The sequence below is a fragment of the Empidonax traillii genome, unplaced genomic scaffold (assembly GCF_003031625.1).
Source record: "Empidonax traillii isolate 1590-97213 ecotype Southwest subspecies unplaced genomic scaffold, ASM303162v1 scaffold51:size1492887, whole genome shotgun sequence".
Taxonomy (NCBI): Eukaryota; Metazoa; Chordata; class Aves; order Passeriformes; family Tyrannidae; genus Empidonax; species Empidonax traillii.
In genome coordinates this window covers 643,884-670,505 of record NW_020955244.1, presented here as the reverse complement: position 1 = coordinate 670,505, position 26,622 = coordinate 643,884, and the positions used below count along the sequence as shown (strand labels likewise).

At 40.8% G+C, this 26,622-nt stretch overlaps 1 protein-coding gene across 5 annotated transcripts in view; it reads right to left on the bottom strand.

Moving 5' to 3' along the window:
• AOPEP (aminopeptidase O (putative)) overlaps positions 1-26,622 on the bottom strand; it is a 157,002-nt gene that overhangs the window by 23,364 nt on the left and 107,016 nt on the right. For 4 of the 5 annotated variants that reach the window (XM_027879148.1, XM_027879147.1, XM_027879149.1 and 1 more), the window contains one exon: positions 834-950. In XM_027879148.1, coding sequence (XP_027734949.1) covers positions 834-950 — 117 coding nt within the window. Of the gene's footprint in view, positions 1-833; positions 951-26,622 lie in introns of those variants that run through there. The other variant, XR_003570683.1, reaches the window with a different exon arrangement.

The window sequence follows — 26,622 nt, the reverse complement described above, 5'->3', positions numbered from 1 at the left end:
CATATGTACCTACAGATCTTTATTTTCACGACAGATTCTACCCTCTTGCCTCCCCTCCTGCACACCATCGACTTGAAGCAAAGGCTTATTGCAAGCCAAGGGTACTTCACAGCTTTGCTGCCTCAGCTGTCAGAACTCTCACAGCACGAGGAAACCACGGGAGTTCACAAAATAGCCAGCTCTGCACTTGGCAATAAATATTGACTGGTTTGCCCCACAAAGATACAGAGAGCTTTGGAGCAGGGCTGCTAGCCTTTACAATATCATATAAAGCAGGGTTTTCCTCAGGGAATGTTAATATCACTGGCACATACTAGAGACAACCGTAAAGAAATGACTCCCCCTCAAACTCAAGCCCCAAACCAGAGCACATCTAGTCTCTCTCTCTCTGGAGAGCTAGCTCTTCTGAATCCTGAGTGAGACCTCCGAGCACACAAAGAGAAACAGTATCGGCTGAAAACCGGGAATAATAATTTTAGGACGTGACAGACACATTTGGAGACAATATGACAACTAAAACAAACAGGGGCTCTACCACACAGTCAGCATGCTACATGAGAAATCCAGCACTGGAGCAGAGGTGCTGGCTGGGGTGCATGTACAGCAGTTCGGACATCTGGGCTGCCCCATCCTCTGCTACCACGGTGTGCAAACACACCCAGGCCTACACAAAACATACCAGGCACGGGAAGGTGCAACAGCACCGGAGCTAAGATACCCAGTTTCAGATTCAGACATGTGAGAAGGGAACCTGAGTGAGCCTGGTTCCCAGGGGAACACCGTGGCTCTTAGGCAAGGGGGAGTGTCAGGAGATGGTTTTTGAAGAGACTTACCTCAGCATCCTGCTCCCGGAGCTGGTACGTTCTCTCCAAGCACTGCAGTGTTCTAGGACACAGTGTCTTCTCCTCCAAGAGAGACTCCAGAAGTAAGACCAGCTGGTCAGGGAGAAGCTAAGAGAAAAATAAATGCCGTGTGTGAATGAAGATCTCTACTGACCGAGCAATTAAATGGAAACAAACCAAAGAGGACAGGACTGTGATAGCAGGTACTTCCAACGTGTGCTTGAATACAACATGGACTTCTAGCTGGTTTCTGAAAAACCTAAGGGTTTGTGTATCTGTGTTCTGAAAGATTGTGCTGGGGGCACAATTAAGACTTGTTTTTCATGGTTTTCATTACTATGGTTAGGTCAGATTTAAAACATGCTCATCTTGTTGAAACATAATCATAGCTTAATAAGTAAGATTTTTATGGATTCTGTAAACCAAGTAATTCCATTTTGTTTAGGCTTGGGAGAGATAAAAAGAGAATAATTTACAATGCATAATTTCAGGAATGAACTAGGTATAAGAATGTATAATTTTTAGGGTGGCATTTGTATAATACATTTACAAAGAAACACAGCACAAATAAGTGACCCAGAAAACAAATGTTAGAGTGACACATTTTGAGGCACATTTTAGGGCAATGAGTCACAAGCCATTCATCATTACATGGTGAAGGCACATGAACGTTGTGTTTGTGGCACACATAGAATAATATCTATTTAGGTGGAAATATATATATATATATATATATATATATATATATATATATATATATATATCCAATAGTTAGTTGCCTGACTCCAGAACCTCTCATTTTCAACTTGAACCTAATGTAACCTAAACAGAAAAAGCACAAGAAGTCTGCTGTAGCAAGTGCTTAAGTGCTTTGTTTAGTAGGCTTACTGGATGAACAAATAAATAATTCAAACAGAGTTCAGCGAGAAATTACCCCAGCTGCCAAGAAAAAAATCTACTGGAAATTCAGGATTCAAGGTGATCGGTCAGAAGGTTTTATATGCCTCATAGTTTTCCCCATTATTCATCGTTGCAGGGCACCAAGAGAGGAAGGGGAAAGGAAGGATGTCAGTTTAAGCTTTTGCACGCAAAAAGAAACCAACACTGTTCACTTCTAATGTTCTGAAGACAGAGTAATGAAAAAAAGACATGCTGTTCCTGACACCACTTCCAGCTTTTAGCACATTTGGTGATTTTCTGCTCCCACCTTGCTGCCTGCCCATGTCCCCTCTGCTGTGCCAACACGCTGAGCAGGGGTTAATTTGGCCATGGGAAGTGCCTCACATCCCACAGCCAGGGCTGTTCCTGTGGACTGAACAAGTCTGGATCCCTGATCTCTGACAGCAAGTCCATGAAGATATCATGGGTCCATGAAGATATCAAGAATCTTCTGATAAGTCTTGATCTGTAAAATATCACCTTTAACAACTAACGCAACAACATGACATTTTCTTCCCTTTGAGACTGATCTAATTTAGCATTAGTACCTAAATTGGAATAAAAACAAAAAGAGATCTCTAGGATTTTAATGCTCTGCCTTGCATTTTGATTTCCTTCCATTTTTTTATTATTCAAGTCAGTTGTATTCTCGAAGACTAAAACACCCTCACATCTTACTGGCTCTTACTGGAACATTTTCTAAGTGATACTGAAGCCTGCCAAGAAAATGGCACTGTTAAAAATGGTCAGACATTTAAAAATATTGAATATTTCAATTTCAGGACAACTACTAAAACGACAGCTTGAATGTTTATTATATAGTCCAACAGCAGCTGCCTGGGGGTTGGTGAGACATACTCAAAAATATAAAAGGGAAAGCTTCTGGGAAGTGGCTCTTCTTGGAAACTGAATTAATTCTGAACACTAATAAAATCTGAAATGTTGCAGAACACCATGAACAAAAAGGTAACTTTTGATTTAGAAAGCTTTGCCTGCTAACAACAAAGACAGCAGAACAGTATTTAATTCGTAGAAACCATGCAACAGCTGCTTGAATACACAGGCACAGAACAGCCAAGGGTTGCTATTTTATAATATATCTCCAGTGTAATAGCTATAGAGATTCAGCCACAAAAAGATATTGTTTAAGGTAACATTACAGAACCTCACTGAAGCCAAGAGCAGCAGCAGAGCAGCAGCCATGCCCTTAATTTACCTGCATCGTGGCTGAAGACTTTTCAGAACTATAGAATAAACACTTATCAGTCCAGATTTGAGACTGCAGACTAGAAAACCAATCAAACAAACAGACAAAACTCCCCAGCAACAATTAAAAAAACCAAACCAAAACCAACCAAACAAAAAAACGCAAACCAATCCTGCCTGAGTTCAGGAAGTGTTTGGACAATGCTCTCAGGCACACAGTGGGATTCTTGGGGTGTCCTGAACTCCGTGATCCTGATGGGTCCCTTCCAACTGAGCATCTTCTGTGGCTGCTCTGTGATATGAGAACATGGCTTCTGCTATTTACCCACGTTCCAGATGCTCGATATTATCCTTTCCCGAGCAGTTGGCAGCTCAAGGATTAACTGCAGTCCCGGCAGAGGAGCCTGACAGACTCTCACCGCACTGGCACTAGTGGGCGCAGCTCGTACGGTTTGTTCTCTAACACAAATAACAGCAGGAACGTTCTCTCCTATGTCTTACCCCTTCCTTTCACTGAAAGGGACTCCCTCAAAGAGAAAAACTTATCCTAAGCAAAGACACAGAAAGCGTGGCCGAAGTTTCGCGACAGAGGCTGCTACAAAATTCATCCAGGAGTGTAGAAATCTTTTCCTCAAACAAAGCAACATGAATATCGTATCTCCAAAGCAGCTTTTTAACGGTTATAAATAAGCATCCAAAATTGCACTTGAATTTTCTGCCAAAAACCCCCACTCTTGCTATTTGTTGTTTTCCCCGCTACCAACTTATTTGTCCTGCCCATCTGTTACTTCTCACCTCATCCCAGGAGAATTGTTTGGGGTACAGGCTGTCAAATTTCCATTTGTTTGCCTTACACTTTACTACAAAGAGGCCCACGCTACCAAAACATAAATGCTGTAGAGAACAGAACAAAAATTTTACTTTTCAAGTATCATGAAGCCAACTTTCCTATACAACTCATATTCTGTGAATGCATATTGAAATATCTAACACACATAAAAAAGCACACAACACAACTACAGTGAGTTGCAGCAGCATAAACTTCACTTTGTCAGCGTGCATCTCCGTGTTAAAAACATTCAGAAAACAACTCTAACACCCCAAACACAAAATGTCAGTGTTCCTCCTAAAGCAGGCTAAAAAAATCCCCCATACTCTGAACTGTCCTGGAGAGCGCTCAATCAAAATGTTCAAATATACATGATTATTAGAGCAGATCACTTCAATCAGGAAGTGTGCTGAGGACCAAGAAATATTTTCATTACGTCAATGACTGCTGCACCAGGATCTATTTATACTGTAAGGCAGATAGTTCCTGCCCCAACCTAGGGCTGCTGCATGGAAACCACACTCCTTCTCCAAGGGCTGCCCCTCCCCTAGTTGTGAGTATTGACACTACAAAGGGGAAATAAATTAGTACGTTGTGATCAAGCACACCAGAGCTTTTCTGTCATGTCCCATGTAATTAAACATTTTCCCCAATATAAGGTTGTATCCCAGCACTGTACGCATCATCTTGCCCTTAAAACTATAAAACCTCTCCTTGCAACTCTTCAGCCTTTTGGAAGAGTTCACTTTGCTGTGCCACCAAACAGCCATTTTTGTGCTGCTCCCCCTGTTACCTGACGTGGTTGCTTTAAAGCCTGAATAACACAGCTGTCACCCTTAAAACAAACTGCAAATTATATATTTATATTGGGGAATATCAAAACTAGGTCTGCATTTGAAAAAGGCAAGATGAAAGAATTAAAGAAGAAGTAACCAAATTGAAAATATAACAGACTATTACAGAAGCAGCTCACTGGGGCTGAGATTCACAGTATGCTAAGTATCTGGGAAGTAAGAAAAGCATACTTTGTGTTTTATTCATATCAGCACACAAGACACTTAAGCCATTACACTGTGTCACAAGAGTATCTCAATTCATTAGTAGGTTTCACAGGGTTTCTGCGGATAACTTTGAAAATAAACCCTGTGAACTTTCTGAGTACAACCCCTAACCTGCAAAAAGCACAAAGAAAGGAAAATTTTTCCTCTTCCAAGAGCTGGCATAGAAGCCACAGAGGCCATCAGCCTCACATCCCAAACGACCACCCACCTGAAGGAGCCAATTTATCAATTCCTACATGAACAAATGCAATAAATGACAGATTTACCCTTTATACCAGAAAAAAAAACGCCACTGAAACATTTGACTACTGACCTTTCACAGCCATGAAATGTGACACAGATATATCTATCTGAGTATCCACAGCACCAGCTCTTGCACTGCACCCCTCAGCCAGGACACAAATCACTGAAGTTGTACAGCTGGTATGCTGAATATCCCATTTGCTCCTGCCTGCGTTTGAATGAAGTCATTGAAAGCCTCCTTGGAGGGGAAATCTGCCTCAGACTAATGCAGCAACCGATTGACAGTGGCGTGATTTCTATTATTACTCCATTATCACACTGGGATCTGTGCCTAAATGAGCATACTTCCTCCCTGATGCCATTTCCTTTTATCCTGGCTCTAATCTAAAAGTGGATCAATGAGAGTAATATATATGATGTCACTTCAATTTACAGCCATTGCCTCCTTCTCCCGCATGCACAGATGGATCGATTCTTCCCAAAAATGGTTAAGAAATGCACAGGGAGATTCTTCTCCGAGAAAAGGGTTCTCTTCTATATTTGTCTGTAACCACAGCAAGGAATTGTTTACACTGAGCAAAAAAACAGGGGGGAAAGGAAAAAAAAAGTCACTACTGTGCACTGGAAAATGCTGGCTGAAATACAAGAAAAACAAGGCCCAACAACTCTGAATTAAAGCAACTTAACCTTTGAAAATTATACAGAAACATTTAAAGTTTGTGAGGCACACTATATTTCTCCTGTATTTCTTTGGGGGAAGCTAGTCTTGAGTCCCACCCCCAGAGACATGAAATGCGTTTTCATTTACATTTTTTAAAAATTTTTCGAAGTCAAACCGAATTCCTTCCCACTCTTCTCTTAGGAAAGAAAGGGAAAACCCCCACTCCACAGTTCGGGGGTTTCCTTAAAACAGAGCTTAATCATAGAACTCTTTAGGTTGGAAAAGACCTCTAACATCATTGAGTCCAACGCTAACCCTGCACTGCCATGTTCACCACTAAACCGTGTCCCCAAGCACCAAGTCTGTATGTCCTTTAAATATCTCCAGGGATGGTGACTCAATCACTTTATGCGCAGACTATTCAATTTTCTCACAAATTGCAGATAAGAAAGCAATGCTACTAGTCCAGGGGACAGGATTTATAGGTGCAGGCTATCTCTGCAGCTATACTCCAAACCAGTCAAACAAATCCCTGAGTGAATCTCATGTTGTAAACTCTGCCCACGGGCAATTTACCTTGAAGGCTCTTTTCTGCAGGCTAAACAAAAAAACTTCCGAAAAACAAATTCCCCCGTGCCTCAAACTGTCCAGAAAATCGCTAACTCGGAAATCCAAGGAAAAAAACACTATTTACTCAATATTTTTAAGCAGACTTTGCCACTGTTTACCTCAAAAAATGTTACTGAGATGCTGATCAGCACAGTCACTTCTTTTAAATAGAAAGGCGCTCTCTGCCTGCCCCACCCCCAGGGCTAAAAGCGCTCATCTCAAGTAACACATGAATTCAATAAAAATGTCCACACTTACAGCTGCTAACTGGTGCAGTGCGATACACCACTGAAGAGCTTCACTCTGAAAGAACTAGCTTGCAGTTAGATCAACGGGCAGAAAAATAATGTGCAGTTGACATAAAAATGCTTTGAATCCGCTTGCAAAACAAAACCCGTCCTTGCCAGAGGCTGACAAAATCTCAGAGGCACACAGTCTGCTTAACTTTATTTGAGTCAGTTTGTTTATGGCTCTCCTCCTGCTGGAAAATCAGCTCCCCTTAAAATGCTTATGAAATACAACCAGTCCTCACCATATTTAAAAGCAAAATAAATATCTTAGTCTGTAACTGATTCTCATCTACTATGAACCACGCCGGTATGATCTCTCTTCCCACCGTGTGCAGTGTTTGCCAGTCGCTGCACAGATGGCTCTATCTGTGCTCAGCAACTCATTTTTCAGCATCCATTTCAAAAACAAAAAAACAGGAATTGTGCTGGGTAATTATCATAGGGAAAAAAAATTCTTAGGAGCTTGGCTTCAAAAAGCCTGATTTCAGAAAGTAATGACTGCAACAAGTTAAGCACCATGTCGTTTGTGCTGCACTTCAAAATGCTTTTTCCTGGACATTTACACCTGGCATGACTTGCTTCACACCAGCAGAACACAAAAAGGACACTGAGATCCATTTATTTAATAAACAATTGCACTGGCATTTTGTTCCCAGTTACTTTCCTGTTTATAACATCAAAATTAAGGTTATCTAATTGATAACCTGTCAGAAATAATTTTAAGGTCATTACCTACTCAAATAGAAAGAATTGATTTACATTTAAAAACACTGCTGCATGAAGGACACAAATCCCTGCTTTATGTTCTCTGTTGATAGTTTGGTTACACAATACCAGTAAAAGTTTTAAAAGGCTAGCCATTGCTACCAGTTCATAACCTGATTTTTTTTTTTTTTTTCCTTAAACTACAGGACAAAGTATTTTCCCATCATTTACTTAAAGGAGAGAAGATGCACTTACGAACAAATTCAACATATGCAATCTAATATAAATGCACTGAAACGTCAAAAATTATTACACTTTTATGATCTAACATACTGCTGAGCCAGCAAAATGAAAAACAGGTGGCTTCACTACAGATTCAGTCAGGTTATACAGTGTTCTCTCTCAGCCTTAGTTTTTTCCAAAGGAACTTTTCAACATAACTTTACCCTCAAGCACAATAATTCCCTTTTAGTCATAATAGGCTACACATTCTCCATTCTACACAGATTATAATCTCTGCCATTTACCACCACACTTCCAGCATGTTCTACTTCTGCTTCCAGATTAAATGGCCACTTCAAGACAAAGCCAGATTCCACATCTGAAGTTATACCTCCCAGGACCACTACTGAGACGCGCCTGGAGCAGCACTGCTGCGACACAAAATGAAGTTGGCAACAACGAGACCTTCAGCCACCCCTTCAGCTGATCTCAGAAGTCCCCTCGGAAGCAGTGGAGAGGTGATCAGAATATCAGCCCTGGGCTCTCCAGCTGGCATTAGGTTTACCTTTTTTCTCACCTAACAGCCCACACAACAGAGGCACTGCAGCTTCAGCAAACTGTCCTTCTGACTACAAGAAACAAAGCCAAGGAGACCTCTGGTTTTATTTTCCAGACTCTTGGACTACTGCATATTAAAGGATTCATACAGAAGACTTGCTAATAAGTTTTAGTTAGCAACTGGTGGAAAGATTTCACACCCACAGCGTAGCTGACATGCAAGCATTTGCCTCCTGATTTGTCCACCCAAACACTTACAGGTCTTACCTGCTCCAAATCATGTGCTGATGCTGATCAGTGGCGGTATAAACCACTCTCCTTGAATGATCACCATCTAGATTCCCTGAAAACCAAAGGGCTATGAAGTGTCCCCTGACACATCAAGGAAAAGTTTCAGACTACAGCAGACAGTGAAAACTGAAGAGCTGAAGAACCACAATCACTGAATACTAGTTACACCATCAGTGAGAGCACCCTCAGGCCTCACAGATTTCCTTTATTTTTATGACTGTAAGTACTAGAAGCAGAAAGATGGACAAAACCCTAAAAGCCAAAGAAAATTAACTCATTTTTCTAAGCTTTGATAAATTGCAAATTACTGGCCAAGTAATCTACTCCCCCGTACTGAAAATGAAAAATCACATATCTGAAAAGTAGCCCAGGCAGTAAAGCTACTTCTTCAATCCAAAATATCCTTGCAATAGAACTGAGCAAGGACTAGCTTGAAGAAGTATCATCTTTTCCCTTGAGGATTTGGCACACAGTTGACAGTTTCTGGAACAGGAATTTGCTCAGCCTATACAATGCAGGACTTTTCCAACGCCCAGAGTTCAGCAAGGACTGTGATCTTCAAGGGTCACAGGAACTCACTGTGGGTTTACCAATTCTCTTATATGTGATTAGGTCTTGGGGAAATCATTGTTCCCCAAAACATGTCCCTCTATGGTAAGCCAGGTACAAAGGTGCTACATCTGCCCCAAGCATGTGGCATCATTCAGAGAAAGAACCTGAAGAAGGAGAGACAAAAGAACTTCTCTTTCCCCTCAAAACTTTCCCCAGCCTGGCTGCTGCTGAATAAAGAGTCATCAATTTTACTTTGCTCGTGGCTGCACGATACAACACCGCTTCCCCAGGGAGGGCTGTCTGGGGTTCATCATAAAGCACCAATAATGCCACAAGCCTTCCTGGAGGAAAGGATTAAAACATAGATAGGAACCTGCACCTCCATCTCTTAACCATTTACTTCTGGAATCCACAAGAATCAATTCTATTTTCTACTCTTTTTGATTCCAGAACAACAGCGGATAAGTGCTTTCATATTTAATTTTGCCATTTGTATTTTTAAATTTGTATATCAACTGCATTTCTGGACCTCAACTAGCAATATTTTCTTCTGACTTGAAATCCACCTCTGGTGCACTGTGTGTCCAATACAGCCTGTGCATACTCACAACAACAGTTTTTCCAACACAGTACATCCATTTGATCCTTTTTCAAGGCCAGTTTTGTTGTTTGCTGGTTTGCATTGGGGTTTTTTTATTTGTTAAGAATGCAACTGACCAGGTTAATGACTCCAGTTTCAGAAACTGGAGTTTCTGAATACCTTCTGAATACCTCTAAGCACAGACAACATTACAACAGACATAGTTCCAGCAGTCTAAAGATGCAGAGATGCCAATCCATCACTACCAGCTTCTAGAAATCTTTTTTTAACTAAGATCTCAAGATGGCCACGAATAAAATCCCCCAGTTGACTGAGAGAACTCTTTCACTCTGGCTGAAAGTCACCCAGTTCCACAGCCACTTAGCCCAGTTACCTCAGCACCCCAGAAGGAAGCCTTTGGCTCTTTGGAAGATAAGTGGCACCAAACCCTGCACCACGACTCCAGCAAACAGGTTACCTTGCAGCTGTCACATCAAAGTTTTTACACTGGTTCCCACTACAGTCCCCATGAAACCAAGCACTGCAGCCGGCAGGGGTGGACACTGAGGCAGCCAGAGGAGCTCAGCTGGTCAGAGCACGGTGATCACAACGATCCCTGTGGAGGCTGTTCACTGAAGAGCTGGGCTCGATGATCCTTCCAGCTCAGAACACTCTGACTGAGCCTGGGGATCACGGGTGACAGCCAAGGCTCTTTCCTGTTCCACAGTTCTCTGCTCAAAGTATACTGACTTCTTGGAAGGGAGCCTGAATTTTTCAACACACAGACCTAAAACATGCACTGTCAGCCAAGGACCGGTCACGAGCATCACCACCTCCCGCTCCAGAGGCAGGGCAACTTCCTCAGTTTTGCCTGCTCTAGAACAAATACATAGCAGATTGTACTTCAGGGGAAATGGAAAAGAAAAAAAAAAAAAAAAAAGAAAAAGAAAAAAGCGCAACCCTTTCTCCCTCCCCAAAAATCCCTCCTGAAACAAAACATTTCACTGCACACTGGGGCAGAAAATGAGGCAATGAACAACACATGACATGTTTGCTCATTGCTTAATACATTTGTGAAAGCTACTCAAATCCTGTAGTGATGAGTGTGATGTGGGACAGAACAGGCTTATCCCATTACTTTAAATTGCTGATTGTAAAAATATGGATAAGCTTTTAATTAAAACTGTTGCAAAAGAAAAATACACTGAAAAAAAAAATCAAGCCCTTAAAATAGCAGAGAAAAAATGGATGATTGTTGCATGACACCCTTATTATGCACACTGCTATTTAAAAATATGCTGTAGTTATTAGCAAGGATAAAGCTGCCACATTTTCTTTTTCAAAATCTGTATTTCTCCTGTACCAGAGCATTAGAACTACCTATAAAAATAATCAAAGCTTCCTGGACATTAGCTTTTCCAAACTGCAATTTGACTTGTGGATTTTTAGCTTGAAGGAGTGCAAAAAATAAAGCACTTGAGACAGGATTTTCACACTGTTAGCATGTGCAGGAGTAGGGCTTCTAAATAAAAGAAAGAGCAAACCAAAACCTACAAGTCAGTTAAAATACTGATGTTTCCAGAAGTAATTACCAGGTAAAATGAGTTTAAAATGTGATTCTGCTCATGTTTCTCTGATGAGATTTTCTGTAATGTCAGGGATGATGTGTGAACTATTAAAAGGGATCAGGAGTTATTTTATCATGTACATGGACCAGTACTTCCACATGTAGACATAGCATTAAGAATTACATTTAGATCCAGATAATGGATTTGTTTCTTGACTCATAACTACAAGGAAACTCTATTCAATTTAAGAGAATTACATCAAAGCACTTGCCTCTGAAGAGCTCTCTTTGAAAGAAGCCTCAAAATCTGTACTTTCCCGTGTTTACAGAAATGTGTGCTGGTTTTGTGACAATGAAAGCGACAGAATCAGAAAAAATATTTTAGAGACACATTAAATAACTACTAAGTTGATTATGGGGTAGGAATACAAATAAGAGATTTAAGGTATAAATTCCCTTATAGATTCATTCTCACATCTGGGCTAAAACTAGAGATTTCAAATATGATGCTTCAGAGTTTTTTTGATTTTTTTTTAACTTTTGCAGATTTTAGAAGTAGATGTATAGTAAATGTATATTTTAATGTAGCTGTATTATATCCCTTATGCTGTAGCATAATGTTTACACATACCCAGCCCTATTACCCCATCCCATATCAATCCCTCTACATTCCATTAGCCTGTTTAGTCTTCTTTTCAAGGTAGAATTGTAGAAAACCCCCCTAAGGCTGGACCAGAAGACATCACACAGACACAGTGACCTTCTAGCCCAGAACTTTGGAGGAACTCCAAGGACTGCATGTGCTGCAAAGAAGGTGAAGATCCCAAACTCCCCTTGACTCAGCTCCCAAAGCAGAGTGTGGGGGGCAGAACTGGAGGTGGACGGATCTGGGACTGGATGGACATCATTATAAAATCATAAAACCCCTGTCTGGTCCCTGAGATTAAAGGACCTTCTCTTTATCTTATCTTATGCACTGAATTGGCCTGGAATCTTTTTCTCCACACTCTCTTAAGGCAACAATAAATTAATTGAATACAATTTACCATGCTAAGTTGTAGTACTGGTATATGCATAAAAGCATACAAAGATATGCTGACATAATAACTCACTGAAATTTCCTTTACCTGTCCCCAAGCAGTGTGTGTGTGTGGGGGAGTGGTTTGTTTATTTGGGTTTGGGGGGGATTGGTTAATTTTTATGTAAGGAAGATTCAATGAGGTGCTTAAAACACCTTTATTTCACACCCTCCCTCCACTAGGCTTATGCATCACTTCCCAGAGTACCCGGAACCATTTAATGTACTCATACAAACTGCAGGTACCTGCAAATTGATTCCCAGAAGCAGGCACAAAGACAGGTTTTCATGATGAAATGGAAGAGCATTTTATGTTCTCCATTTCCAAACAGAGATTTTCTACCATGCTGTCCATCGGTAATTTACTGCAACTTTCATCATAAAGACACTCGAACATTTCCCATACTTTATGGGAATGACTGAGGAAGCAATGGGAAAGGCAGTTGTTGCAGAAAAATAAAAATAAATCCTTAGCCAAAACCTACACTCTGAGGTTTATTTTTATTCTATAAACATTCAGAGAAAATATTCTATTTATTGTCATTCATTTCCATCCTTTTTCCCCCCTTCTTAGTAAAAGGGACTACCCTGTGTAAAGCAGAGAGCACTCCATATCCTGACCTGTGCGTTTTCAGGTTCCACTCCAGATTTAATGCCCTGCTCAAGCTGGACCCTTGCACATGGACTTGGAGGAACCAGCATGGGCCACAGCAGGACTGCGTGGTAAGCAGGCGTTTGAGAAAAGCACTGCTACTGATGGCAGGGGAGCATATCCTCCACTAAACACCATTTACTTATTTATTTCCAAGGCTGCATGCTACTTAACTTCTCCCTCTTGCAGGAGAGGGAGGGGAGGAAAAAATATTGATCTCAGGAAGGACATGTGGAGAATTTGCTGACCTACGATCTCATTCCATACTCCTTATGGAAGGAGAGCTCCCACTAACTTCAAGGGATTATTTTCTTGAGTAAGAAGAACTTAATCCCTGAACTTGCATAGAAATCTGAAAACAATCAAGCAGACAATGCCAAGGAACAGGGGGCTGACTGTGCAGCAGTGGAGTATTGCTTATAATGCTAATGGCTGGATAACCATTAAGTGCAGTACTTCAGCAGTAATTCATAGTCTTATCTACTAATGGAAATAGCTGACTGAAAGTAAGCTTCAGCAAGAACCTGCAGTGCTGTGCACAGCGACAGAACCAAATTAATCACACGAAAATTTTAAACAGTGCAATCCCACAACAAAGTTAAGAAATGTCTGGGTGACAATCACTTAAACCTCTTTTAAGGTAAGTAATGAATGCTCTTGAATACTGAAATGCAACCCATTCTGCTGCACAAGCAAAATAATCTGCTCAGTATGGATCTTGCTCCTGAGAAGCAAAGCAGCCACTCTACCAGCTCTTTCCATCTAGCAAAATCAGTCTCTAGAAGTTTCATTTCAGATATGTGTACGCTGCTAAATGGACGTACGTGACTAAAATGGATCTTAAGTTTCCACTATAAACTGCAGCTTTCAGATGTTCACAATTTAACTATGAAAATTTCCCTCCAGCAAGGAACTCAGCACTGAGGTTCTCGGTCTAAAACAGCTTTTAAAAATAATTACGCTCGTTATTATTTTTGCGGATAAAATGTCCAAGGTGGTTTACTGATCTAAGACGAATGTCATGTCACCAAACTCCTACTTCTTAAAAACAAAACTTTACAGTCAGTTACTCCAGCATGAGCCTAATGGCATTTGCAAGTCTTTTAAGTTATGATAACAAACAGTGAATAGCTATGGCTACATTAAAGAACAAATATTTTCCACAGGCAAAATTAACCCTTCATAGTTCCATCTTAAAAAAAAAACCATAAAATGATAGCACTTTCCTCTTTCCTTTCAAATCAGGTACTAGAGATTTAGCTTGCTGTGCCGGTTTTTAACCCGTGCTTAGAGGTAATCTCCTGAGCACGCCTCAAAACCCCAGCCACATCATCACCTGCCCCAGCAATACCCCACCACAACCTGACCTGCATGAGCACCTCACTGAAAGGACCAGCAGCCTACACCTGCTCACCAGCTTAAGCATTCCGGCCTCTTAAATGCCCCCTTCACAAGGACATTGCAGGGTTTAATAAATGAATTGCAAAAACATTTCAGAATTTTGCAGCAATAATATAGATACCGTTTTTTCCAACTAGCTCAAAACATGAGGATTCTATATTACATTATACAAACTCAGACCAATTTCTACTAAAAGCTGCTTATTCTCAGCAAAATCTGTTGAAGTCATTAATTTGTATTCTACTTCGGCCAGCCCAGTCTGAAAATACACCGAAATAAAACAACTTACGATTGGAAATTCAACACTTCTTACCACCCTGCTGTTTTTAAACACAGACATCTTAGCACCACCAATATGTTGCAGTTTCTGTGCATCGAGTCCAGCCTGGGAGGTGCTGCAGCTCTGACTTTCAGAGGTATACATACCTGCAAGTCCTAGAAAGCTGGGAACTGACTGTGCTCAACACCTCTGAAAATTAAGGACCTCCACCCAGCCCTAGTGTGAACATCACTGTGCCCAAGCAAAGCAGGCACTGTACACCGAGATCTGTTTCTCTTTACACTTGCTTACATCGATTGTTACAAGGGCCAACTGCTGCCCACAACCACCTCAGCTACGAATCAATGGATCTGCCTTCATTTTGCCAGTTATCTTTGCATAAGTTACAGAGAAGTCAAAAGGTCCACTTTAAAGAAGGGAAAACATGTTGTTAAACTGCCTCAGATTTCACCACTAAAAAAACTTAACCTCAAACCCAAAACCCAAACAGGCAGAGGAAGCTGATTACATCTGTATTAGATATATTTTTCCCCTGTAAACTATTCCTAAAGAAGGTTCCTGCATTTCATACACCTCTGAAGTCATGAACAGATACCAGCTGTGCTGTAAATGCCCCATTTCAATGTGAGTTAAAAGTGACTGAGCTCCATAAGTGACTGAACTCTGCCAGTTTATTTCATAAACACACCTGAACTTATGACAAAACTAAGTTCCTATCCACTTCTAACTGCAAATGGGCAAGAGAGGCAAGGAGGTGACACGAAAGGAGTGTCACGGATAGTCAGAGCACTGCAACCCCTTTCTCCACGTGACAAAAGACAGACTGTTACTGTGAAAAGGCCAAAAGACAAGGTTGTACTTACTGCAAATGCTATTTCAGTTCCACCCAGTGAGCGAAGTCCTTTAACCTGATTACAGCTTGGCTGTGGTGCCTCTAATATCTGTCTCCTCCTCAGACTAAATACACAAGCTCCTCTTCTTAATCCAAATCCAATCACAGACTGGTCCTGGACATGCTCCGCCCTTCCAATTACATATTTCTCTCGGTGATCATATTCCAGCTCTTTCCTTCCCTCCTCCTTTTCCATGCTGTACCCTTTTTTATTCAATACTCTTTTGGGAGCATTATCTCTCATCTAATAATCATGTTAATTTGAAATTTTAATTTTGGTGTTTAAACAACATGAAACTAGTTTTGACAAACCTTACAACTCCAGGGGCAGTTCACAACATAAGAGCCTTTCTCATCTACCCCCAAAAGTACATGAATTTCTAGAAGGCAAAAACAAGAGAAGAAATGTTGCCCTTTTGCTTTCTGTAACAAGATGAGAGCAACCATTTACGGAAGGGCTCTATTAATTTCAGCCACTTGTCCACTGACTTCAAGGAAATACAATCAATAAACATACCCTTTCACTTTAATAACTGCAAAATCAAGTCGGTACATCGAGGTTTGCTAAGGACGCCATGTATTTCATAATCTTTGGAATAACTGTACCTTATTTCACAGTAAATAAAATTTATATATATATATAAAAGCAATCCAAGGGAACAGCAGCAACCTACTGCAACTGTAGCTTCTGTTAATTATGACTGTTGTATAATTTACACGCTTGCAGTAAATGGTAAGTGCTGGTCGGTGCGATTCCTCAACAAGCATCCCACCTTACGGGGAGCCTGGCCAGAAGGAACAAAGTTAAAATATATACAAATATAAATACCACAGCAGCGGTATTTCAGCTGGCCTGCATCGGTGCAAGTGAGCAGCCTTTCCATTGCATACTGCCTTCTGTGCTACCCTTTGTAACAGTTTGCCCAAACAGAAACACGGTGTTTACCCTGCTGATTAGTTCTGAGTGTATCTGCACAGAGCGAAATAATAAGGACCTGAGCCCTTCTGAGATGGGTCTCAAGGGGAGGAACAGGAAAGTGACAACAAAGACATGTTGTGATTTAACACAAGGCAACTTTTTCACAAAGTTGCCCGAGTTCCATGCAGTGCTCATGACTGTTTTCCTCTGGAAAACTGGTTTTCCCTTTCCTCGGTGCCCTTGGGATCTCTGACCGTACAGTCTGAACACGAACAGTGAAGCAGCGGCAGAGGCAGGGCTGGTGCCGCAGGAGGGGACAGACAGACCCCCACCCTGACTGGGTTTGTCAGCATTTACACGGCTACACTGGTATTAGAGCTTATTGGCCTGACTCCTGACAATCACTGACTGTGCCTGGCAACCCTGCCAGTGACAACCCTTCCTGCTCACCGTAAGGAAACCAAATCAAGGGCCTCTCAGGGTATACAACACTGCCATTTACAGATTTGATTTTTAAGGCTCAGGTTTAAAACAAGTGCTCAATAAGTGCTCTCTGCGTGGACCAGTGATAAGGTGGTGGCACAGGTATGTGCTGTGTATCACAGCACGGCTCCAAACTGCAGGGGCACACAGCGAGGGGGATCAGTTTAATCTGTATTTGGGATATGTAAAATTGCAAGGGCCAGAACGGAGGCTGGTGGGTCAGGCTGCTGAAAACATGGGAAAACACACCTTTAGCTGGCTTTTAGCCAGGTAATTCCTGAATGCCTCTCCCTTTTTCAACCTGTACCTGCTACTGTTTAAAGCAGTAAATCTACTACCATCTATTTTTTTAAAAATGGGTTGTAGATTATCCGTAACAGAAAAATGTGAGTTCCATTACAGTATTTTTTTCCCAACTTACTATATAGACATTGGGGTTTGGGCTTTTTTTCTGGTTTTGGTGATTGGATTTTCCTCTATTTTTGGAATGTTTACTTAATGTTTGACATCTTACTGTTTCCTCTGGACAGGCAGTTCCTCTACTTGGTTTTGTTTTGTTTTTAAATTACTCACACAGCAATAGGGAAAAGAAAAAAAAAAGAAACAGTAATAACTTTTGAAAGCCCTCTCCAGGAAACAGGGTTGTAAAACCACAAAATCTGGCAGAATGACAAGGCAGAGGGGAGCCTCATATATTTTTATCTAACGTTTTGAAGCTGACAGAATTTTAAGTTAAGCACTTAGAAAAAAAAAATACAAAATGGCAAATGAATATCATACTTTGCTCAACTGGCAAAGAGGGCTTTGGCAGGGAATAGAATAGACAGGAACAAAGAAGCATGCTTGTACTACAAAATTCAGCCACCTTCCCTGGGCACACACAGCCCCCTTCCTTTGCCCAACTCTCCTGAACAGTGGTGTTGTTTATGTAAGGGACACAGCCCAACACCCCTGGAAATTGGGAAACACTACAAATAAATTTTTGTTACTTGATGCTGAAACAGCTACATTCAGTTGTAATTCAAAGCGATGCACAGTTCAAGGCAGAACATGATGCTACCTAACACCCATAGAATGATTTTGTCAAACTGTATTTTGCCGTTACTCATTTTCTACCCCATTTTAATTTATAAATTTTAATAAAAACCAAATATAGAAGTAATTAAACGGCTATAAACGAAAGTGAAAACTGTTGTATTTTGGTAATTACTGTGAAAAATCTACATACTTCTGTTTCTCATACAAAAAACCTTCCATGCTCCACAATTAGCTCATACTTGAAACAATGCTCAAAGCTGTGCTTGAGGTACCTGGTTATGAAAGGCAGGTAGAAGCACTCTTGACTGAAGGGGAATTACTATTCAATGAAAAGTAAGAAGAAAAAAAAAACTATTAGAAAAAGTCAAACCTGGAGACTACAGGCTCAAACCAAGCCTCTGCACTTTTCCACATTAACTTTGATGCTAATACAGCTGGAATACAATTTCATAATGAAATTATATAATGTGACACCTCAAAAAACACATTAGGTAAATATCACAGGTACTTTTAATTTGGCACAAGAGAGACTTGGTCACTTATTTAAAATTAGGTGCTGTTATTGACAAAATGCTACTCTGAAAAAAGTCCTGTAGTGAGTAACTATAAATCAATTTTCTCCATTTATACGAATCAACAAATACACAGGAAAACTACTATGCAGCGCATTTTTAAATACAGATTTTATTGCAAGCTGAACAAGAGAGGTTACTGCTCCGTTGTCTCATCCAGACATTTTTTGCATATTCGCAGCTTCATCACAACTTGAAAACAAACTGTTTTGCAGAGCAAATTAGCTGGTCCTAATGCAAAATGCAGATAATAGTTTTACACTACTTTTCTGACAGATGTGCATGCAATACTTTGTCATTATTGAGCAAATTATAAATTCATACAAACTCTTTAAGAACAAGCAAGACAGCATTTAAAACACAATACACTGAAGGGATACCTGTGGCGGTTGATAAATGGCAGAACAGATCTGACTGAACTGATTTCAGGCTAAGAACTTCTGAAGAGGACATCAGAGAACCGTCTTGTGACAGTAATGTTAAACAGAAATAACTGGAGACAGGTGACAAGTTATTTTGGACAGTATTAAAGCCAAACAAGTTCATGTAGTGAACATTAATAGTCACTTTATTTTTCTTTATGCTCCACGGACTATCTACTGCTCCAAACCAGCCTTGCTCACAGTTTTTACAAAGGTAGGAATCCGAGCTGCCACTGCCTTGCTTTGCGCTGAGATTTGTACGTTAAACGTTTCAGACATCACAGCCTTCATTTTACATCAGTACTTGTTGAGGCAAAATTCCCACAGATTTCAGTGAGACTCATCTGCATAAGGACTGTAGGGTGGGGCACACAGCACCTCCTGAGCAATCATTTTAGAATACACCCACTGTGATCGTTTGAATTTATTTTGACATGTTATATTCCCTGGCTTACTTTAAACTTTCATCGCAGTGCTGGAACATGAAAACATTAAAGAGCATAACACAGAACAAAGTGCTGTGGGCAACAGACTTGCTCAACTCTAGTCGAGCTGGAAGTCAACACGTTACACTCTCCCAAGACCTTGTTCGTGGATTTTATTATTCAGGACATCTGCACACAGCGTCCACTCTCATTTGGGAATATCAAATATACCAGTATGGGTCAAATTAACTTTTTATACTGGAATAAAAAGGTTTCAAAATAATATATGTGTGCAGAGCGGTATAAAATTATGTGAATCCATATGCCAATACACTGATAAAATTCAGTACAGTTATATTTACCAACTTTTAACACAGGAAGTTTTTAGAAACTAGCAGGAAACTGTTATGGAATCTAAACCAAGAAAGCACATAACCAGTGCATAAGAAGCATGTATTATCAAGGCATTTTCTGACATATGTTTTGGTCACTGGAGATCTACCCCAAAACTTACTCTAGTAAATTGATTTTAGATGTCTCTAAATGCTCTAGAGAAATGATTCATGGCCATGAAGGTAAATAGACAGATGCTAAGCCTTGACTTCAGCAACTGGAAACATCCAGATTTGCATGAGAGAAGAGAGAAAGCAGGAACTTCGAAAGGCTCTAGATGGAATGTTTACAATTTACTCTCAGCTATAAAACCTAAATATAACATATGGTTACAATAAGTCATTGCATGAGGAAAATGAGAGCCTTTATTTATACACACACACTATGCAGCCAATCCTGACACCTTTACAAAGCCAAACTTCCGATGATTTTTGCTGGTACAGCAGTGCCAGAGCAGGATCTCCAGTTTTGGTACCATTCTTTATCAGCATGAGGAGCAACTTCAGACTCAGACACTCACGAGCACCCTGTGGGCTGCGAGAATCCTGGCTTCTGAGTCGCAGGAAATGCATTCACATTGTCTATTCTGTGCACTTCCACCTTCGTAAAAGGATAAGCGTGCTTTTGGCATGTGGCCTCGTACACAGAAGAGACTGACCAAGTGGAAGAGAGAGGCTGCAATATTTACAGTTCCTTTCTGAAGAAATGCAGCACCAAAACCAAAACAAACCAACTAACCAAAAACATACCCAGATGAAATTGGATTAGTTGCTTTGGTTCAGCCCCCCCTTGAAAAGCCCATCCACACAGCAAAAAACTGCCCTCACAGCTGGCAGCCTTGATGGACATGGGGATGGAATGGGTGTGGAAACTGAATTACACCCTCTCTCCCTGAAGGTGGTCCCTATGGATCAGTGTACCCTGCTGTCCATGATGCCTCTGCTCTGTGGATGCAATCCTTCAGACTGCAGCTCTCTCCACATGACACTATTCAAGGGAAATAAACACCATTTTTTAAAAAAACTCTCTTTGAAGGAGCAATCGAAAATAAATATCTATTTGCAATAGACATTTGCGATAGAAACTAATTTCAGGCTCCTACTAATCTGATTTAAGCATGAATTTGTTTCCATTCAGGAAGCTTAAACTAATTCAGCAGTTCCTGAACTGTGTTACAGAAAGACAAAGCATCCAGTAGTTCACAGCTACAGTTCCCAGTTCAACAGCCACATTTGCTACACGGTTAGGTTATGCTGAAAATTTGTTTGCTTTAGCTACCATTACACAAGGGATTTGTACTATTACACTGTTATCCCGTTACACTCAGATTGTAGACTGGAGCAGATTGCCCAGAGACTGAAAAGCAGAAGAATTCCGATCCTCATGCACGTCATGCGTGCTAAATTACCATCTGTGAGAAAATCTCTGGCCATTCCCCACACTGATGAGGCTCTGTCAGTAATGCACCCCAGCACTGAGAAGTCTGACGTGTTTTCCCACTGTTGTCTGCTTTCAAGTTCCATACTTAATAACTGCAGCAATGAATATGCTAATAAAGATTACCTGGTTATGGTTATTATCATTCAGTAAACTTTCAGTCCAGGACTACTTTTAATTTTAAAAGTTGTTGTTGGTAATTTATCCTGTGCATAGAAGACATCATTTCGATGAGTAAAGGCAGGCAGAATAGAAACTATGATCAAAAATGCCAAAAAAGCTAACAGTCCATGAAGCAAACTGAAGTCTTGTATTGTTTTTCAGACACCTTCAAAACAGGTTTTGAATAAAGGCACTCCTTCCCTTCAGGTCTTCCATAATTGTATGGAGGAGTCCATCAACTCAACTGGAAAAGTCAGGACACCCAACTCTGTGTTAAATTTCCTAACTCTAACACTTCCACTGTTCCTTTCAAAATGAAAGGTAAATACTGACAATCAAGTTAAAACAATGAATTAAGATCACTGAAGTCAAAATCAGTGATGGAGGGATGTCTAACTGGATGAATAACTCAGTTCAGAGAGTTAAGTCCCTCCTCTTTGCATGCCACTCCTCCTATACCCATGAGGGCAGGTATCAGGAGATAACCCACAAGCAGCCTGCTGGGGTGACACAGAGGTGCTTTGCTCTTATGCAGAATTCATGGCTAGGCATTGGTGGAACTCCTTCTTTTACAAAAGTGTTTCTATCCCTTTGAGACAAACAGCCATGGGGAAGCCCAGGCACCATCACCACAACCACCATGTTGAGCTGAACTGACATAAGGAGGCTCTGCCTGCTGCTGATTCATTTCAGCTCCCTAGGGCTGGCCAGCAGTGCCACCACATAACACACACAAACACACACAGGGCCCCCACTCCCTGCTCCCATGTTCCTCACAGCCTTCTCCTTGACACAAAAACTCAGCACAGCTCAGGAAATACTGTAAGACACTACTGTAAGAGGCTGTCTGCACTCCTAGAAATAAAAAATTAGTTTCAGTAAAAACTGACATCTCCCTGTAAATTACTCTTAACCCCCCCAAAACAAACAGGAAAAGATTACCTAATGTCTGAAAATTCAGAAAATATATTCATTCATGGAAAATACTTCTCAAGTGACATGAACTAAAATTATTTCCTCTGTTTATTATACAGAAAACAAGATATCCAGATATCTTTTTAACTGTGCCTTCCTGGAAATAGTACGTTCTTCCTCTTCTCAAGGAAAGTGAGCATTGGTCTTGTTGTAGCTAATATTACTAACACAAAACCTTGACTCAACAAGACAGAACTGGACACTGTGTTTTTACAGAGACATGTAACAGCAGTTTCCAGCATGTACCAAACAGTTCCAGATCTCCAGTTAAGACAGGCAGTCAAATTTGTGCAACTGAGGTAAAAACATCATATCCTCCATGCTTTCAAGTGTGTTTGCAGAGAAATAACTTCATTTGCAAGCAACAGATCCAGAGTTCCTTCATCACTGATCTTAGTGTGTAATTTAATCCCATGACAATCCCTTCACCAAGACCACTCATGTGGCCATGACTGTAAATGCACCAGGGCAACTTTACATGCTGTGTCTATAGACTGCTGCTTCCATGGCATGGATTTTTCTGCACATCGAAGTTCTATCAGGCTTCACAATGCCTGAAATAAACAGAAGTTTCCTCTTCATGAAAAAAAGCCACGATAACCCCAACATTTGCTCAAAGGAAAGTACTGTCATACTGCTTCACCTCAGAGTAAAACTATTTTATTTTAAAGACAAAAAGAAGCTGCAGAAACGTTCTGCATGATGGAAACATACTGTCAGACCTTCTTCTTGCCCTGTGTTACTCTGGTGAAGGGAGGAACAGTTTAAGCTCGCAGGAGTTTGTTTCCAGGAGAGCTGGCACAGCCCTGTGCAACCTACACAGGAGGGATCTCCCTCCAAGGGGCACAAAGCCAGTGCACAGTACTGACACTCCGGACAAAGCCTCAGTCCTAATTTTAAGTTTAAAACTAGAGCTAAGTGCTACTTTTCCCCAGTGGAAATGAAGACCTGTCTGCTCTAGCTTGGCCTGACATTTGTGTAACTTGCACAAATGACTGACGAGCGTTCTCTAAGCCTACTGAGACACAAGTTGACAGCAAATACATAGGTGGAAGCATAAGTAGCAAGGACACTCTATCTGGCTGAAGATGTCCCTGCCCATGGCAGAAGGACAGGACTAGATGACCTTTAAAGGCCTCTTCCAATCCAAACCATCCAATGACACGATGATCTTCCAAAGAACCATGAATCTTACTTAGCACCGTATTTATAACTCCAAGGTCTGTACTATAAACCCACTGACTACTCTATTCCATCTCCCTTTTGTTGCAGCAGCTTATTCAGCAGAAATAGAAAGCATAATCAGCAGGGTAAGGCCACATTAACTTGCTGAAATTACGCTCAAAAGCATCTCTTTTTGGATGAGTCCTATAACTGCAATCCCCATATGAGTCAGCAGCCAGATAAGTAGGTATTAATTTAGCAACCAAATCATTCCAGAACATGTGAAATGCCTGTTTCTGTTAGCTCAGGCTCAGGTGCCCTTTCTGTTACTTCTGAGCTGCGCAGTGAGCTCTGATGATGCAGAACAGAAAACCAGAATGGGTTCTTCAGAAGTGGTCACCCCTTTCCGCAGTCCTTCCACGCCACTGTTGAACGTGGTTCTGTTTAACTCTGTACCACCTCTGTGTAAAGAACAAAAGCTACACTTACAAACTCGTTCAAACTCCAAGAATCACAGAGTGTTAAGGGGTTGGAGAGGACCTTAAAGATCATCTCGTCCCAACCCCCCTGCCATGAGCAGGGACAGCTCCCACCAGACCAGGCTGCTCGAGGCCTGGCTGTGAACACTGCGGGGTTGGGGCATCCCCACCCTCCCTGGGCACCCTGTGCCAGGGCTCAACACCCTCACGAGGAACAATTCCTTCCCAACATCCAGCCTAAATTTGCCCTCGTTCAGTTTGTACTCGTTATTCTTTGTCCTATAATTGCACCTCCTGCCAAATACAAACCATTAATGCTACGTTACCCAAGCATGCCCTCAAAACACAGCGTATTTAGCCAGGAGGATAATTTAAGGAATTGTAGGTTCAGAAATGCACTGATACATCCAAATATGATCAACAGGAGTCAAATGCACAGAAATGCTACTTTCTACACAGGTGTTAGGCTGAGGAAAAAAACCCAATCCCGTATTACCTATCAGTTTTAACCTGAAATCTGAAAAGCAAAATAGCCATAGTATTCACTTATTTTGCAACCCAATAGGGATACTCTGTGTGGTATTGCCTCCTTTTAATGAAATACATATGATATTGAAAGGAATTATATTTGTTTCAACCTCCAAAATAGAATTCTACTCCTCAGTTCAAGTCTCACAACGATTGAGAAACATTATTTCAGGAATGACCACACCTCAGAGTTTGAAGAGGCTGCAAACTTTATTTTCTTATTTGATGGCAATATCAAAGGACTGAAAAAATAATAATTTATAAAATATAAACAAATCAGCAGCAAAAGAAGATATTTTAAATAGTAAGGAATGCCTCTTCATGACTTATTTTATTTCCAGGTTGGCTTTTGACCTTGTCAAGGCACTCAAAAGACTTAAGGAGAAACTTGAAAGAAGAGAGGAAAAAGAAAGAGATATTACACAGGTCCCCAGAAGGCAAATTTGCCCCTCCTTTACTTTTCCTTAAATAAACTCTGGCTGCAAACTAGAACCATAATTTTTAATACCTCTTGAAAGCAGCCAGAAATAGATTTAGTATCACGATTACATGGTGGGCAGAGAGGAAAAGAAATACTGTGAGCTAGTAAGGCTGCCAATAAAACTTTGAAGCTATGGAAACCTTATAATTCTTTCTAAATCTGGTTTTGCTGTTCAGTTGCTAATAGCAACTACTATTTGAATCAGCAGCAAAAAAGCAGAGGTCTGGCCCACTGTAACTGGCACTTTGACACAAAATAATGAAGAGGTTAGTTATATTTTCATACTGATCAGTCTAAATATACCTAAAAGAACAATAATATTCACTTGGAGCTGCAGACATCTCCTTATGGGGTCATTTTCCATGTCACGAGGCCAACACAAATGCACAGCTACACCTTCCAATCACAGTGCCATTTCATGACAGCCATACAACCAGTGGATAATGAAGCTCTTGAAGTCCTGGGTGGCACAAGGACCAACTCCACAGCAGCATCTGCTGTAAGTGCTGCTTCCTTCCCTTCCCAAAATGGTCACAGTACATGGTGGATTTTGTGTCCCCTGTAACATCTGGTTCCATGTGAAAATGAGTTTCTGCCAATGCAACCAAAACACAGCAGGAACTTAGATTCGGTGCATGATTTACTATGTATATAAAGGATTAGGAGTCTAGATGAACTTTAAATTATTTAGAAGTATTCACATCTTCATAAATTAGTAAACTAGTATTTCTGAAAGCTGATAAGCACAGTCCTCTGCTCTTTTTTTCCAGAACTAAACAAAACAAAATGACAGTGTTCAAAGTTATCATACTCAACTACCTAGGAAAGCTGAAGGCCCCTCTTGACACCTTGATTGCAAAACACTGCTTAGACATGCTGATTCAGATAAGGCAGCACACTTACAGCACCAAAATCAGCAAGTTCTAAGTTTATACCAATTTCAGATTTTGAAAATAGAATAAGAAGATTCGTGCACAAAGCAAACCATACTCTCATTACACTTGAAACAGGGCACAGCAGCAAAACCAAATCTGTTCTAGTAAACAACACTGCATAACCTGAGAGCTACATTCCATTTAAAAATCAGCAAGTTTTGATGCACGATGCAGTCAAGTGTCCATAAAGCTCACTTAACAAAGCACATTCAAGAGTGAAGAGAGGGTCATTGCTGGTGCCAGCCTGGACTCTGTTAAGCAGAGGCACGAGGCTCCACTGCCAACTCTCTTGGGCCACCTCTCTTTTCATGAGGTAGAATTCCAGGTGCAAAAACCTGGCACCTTTGGAATCAAAACCAAACTGCTGTTTTCAAGCAGAAAATAATGTTACAGAAATTTCATTTAACTGCTACTGGCATAGCCACAGTCAAATACTTCACAGTGTCAACTGAGAATGGCAAAGAACCATTTAGGTTTGTGTCCTCAGGTTCTAGCATGATCAGCTCCAGCACAAAAAAAACCCCTGCATTATTAAAAAAAAGAGTACAAAAGATTAAGAAAACCCCGGTGTGGTTTTTGTCAGCTCAAAAAAACATCAGAAGATACATGAGAGTTTTTTTAGTTTGGTGGTGTGGTTTTGTGGGGTTTTTTGTTTTTGGTTTTTTTTTTTTTTTTTTTTTTTGGTTTTTTGTGTTTTTTTTTTTGGTGACAGAGGGAAAAGAGACCAAACTGAGAGGGCTCCCATGTTTGT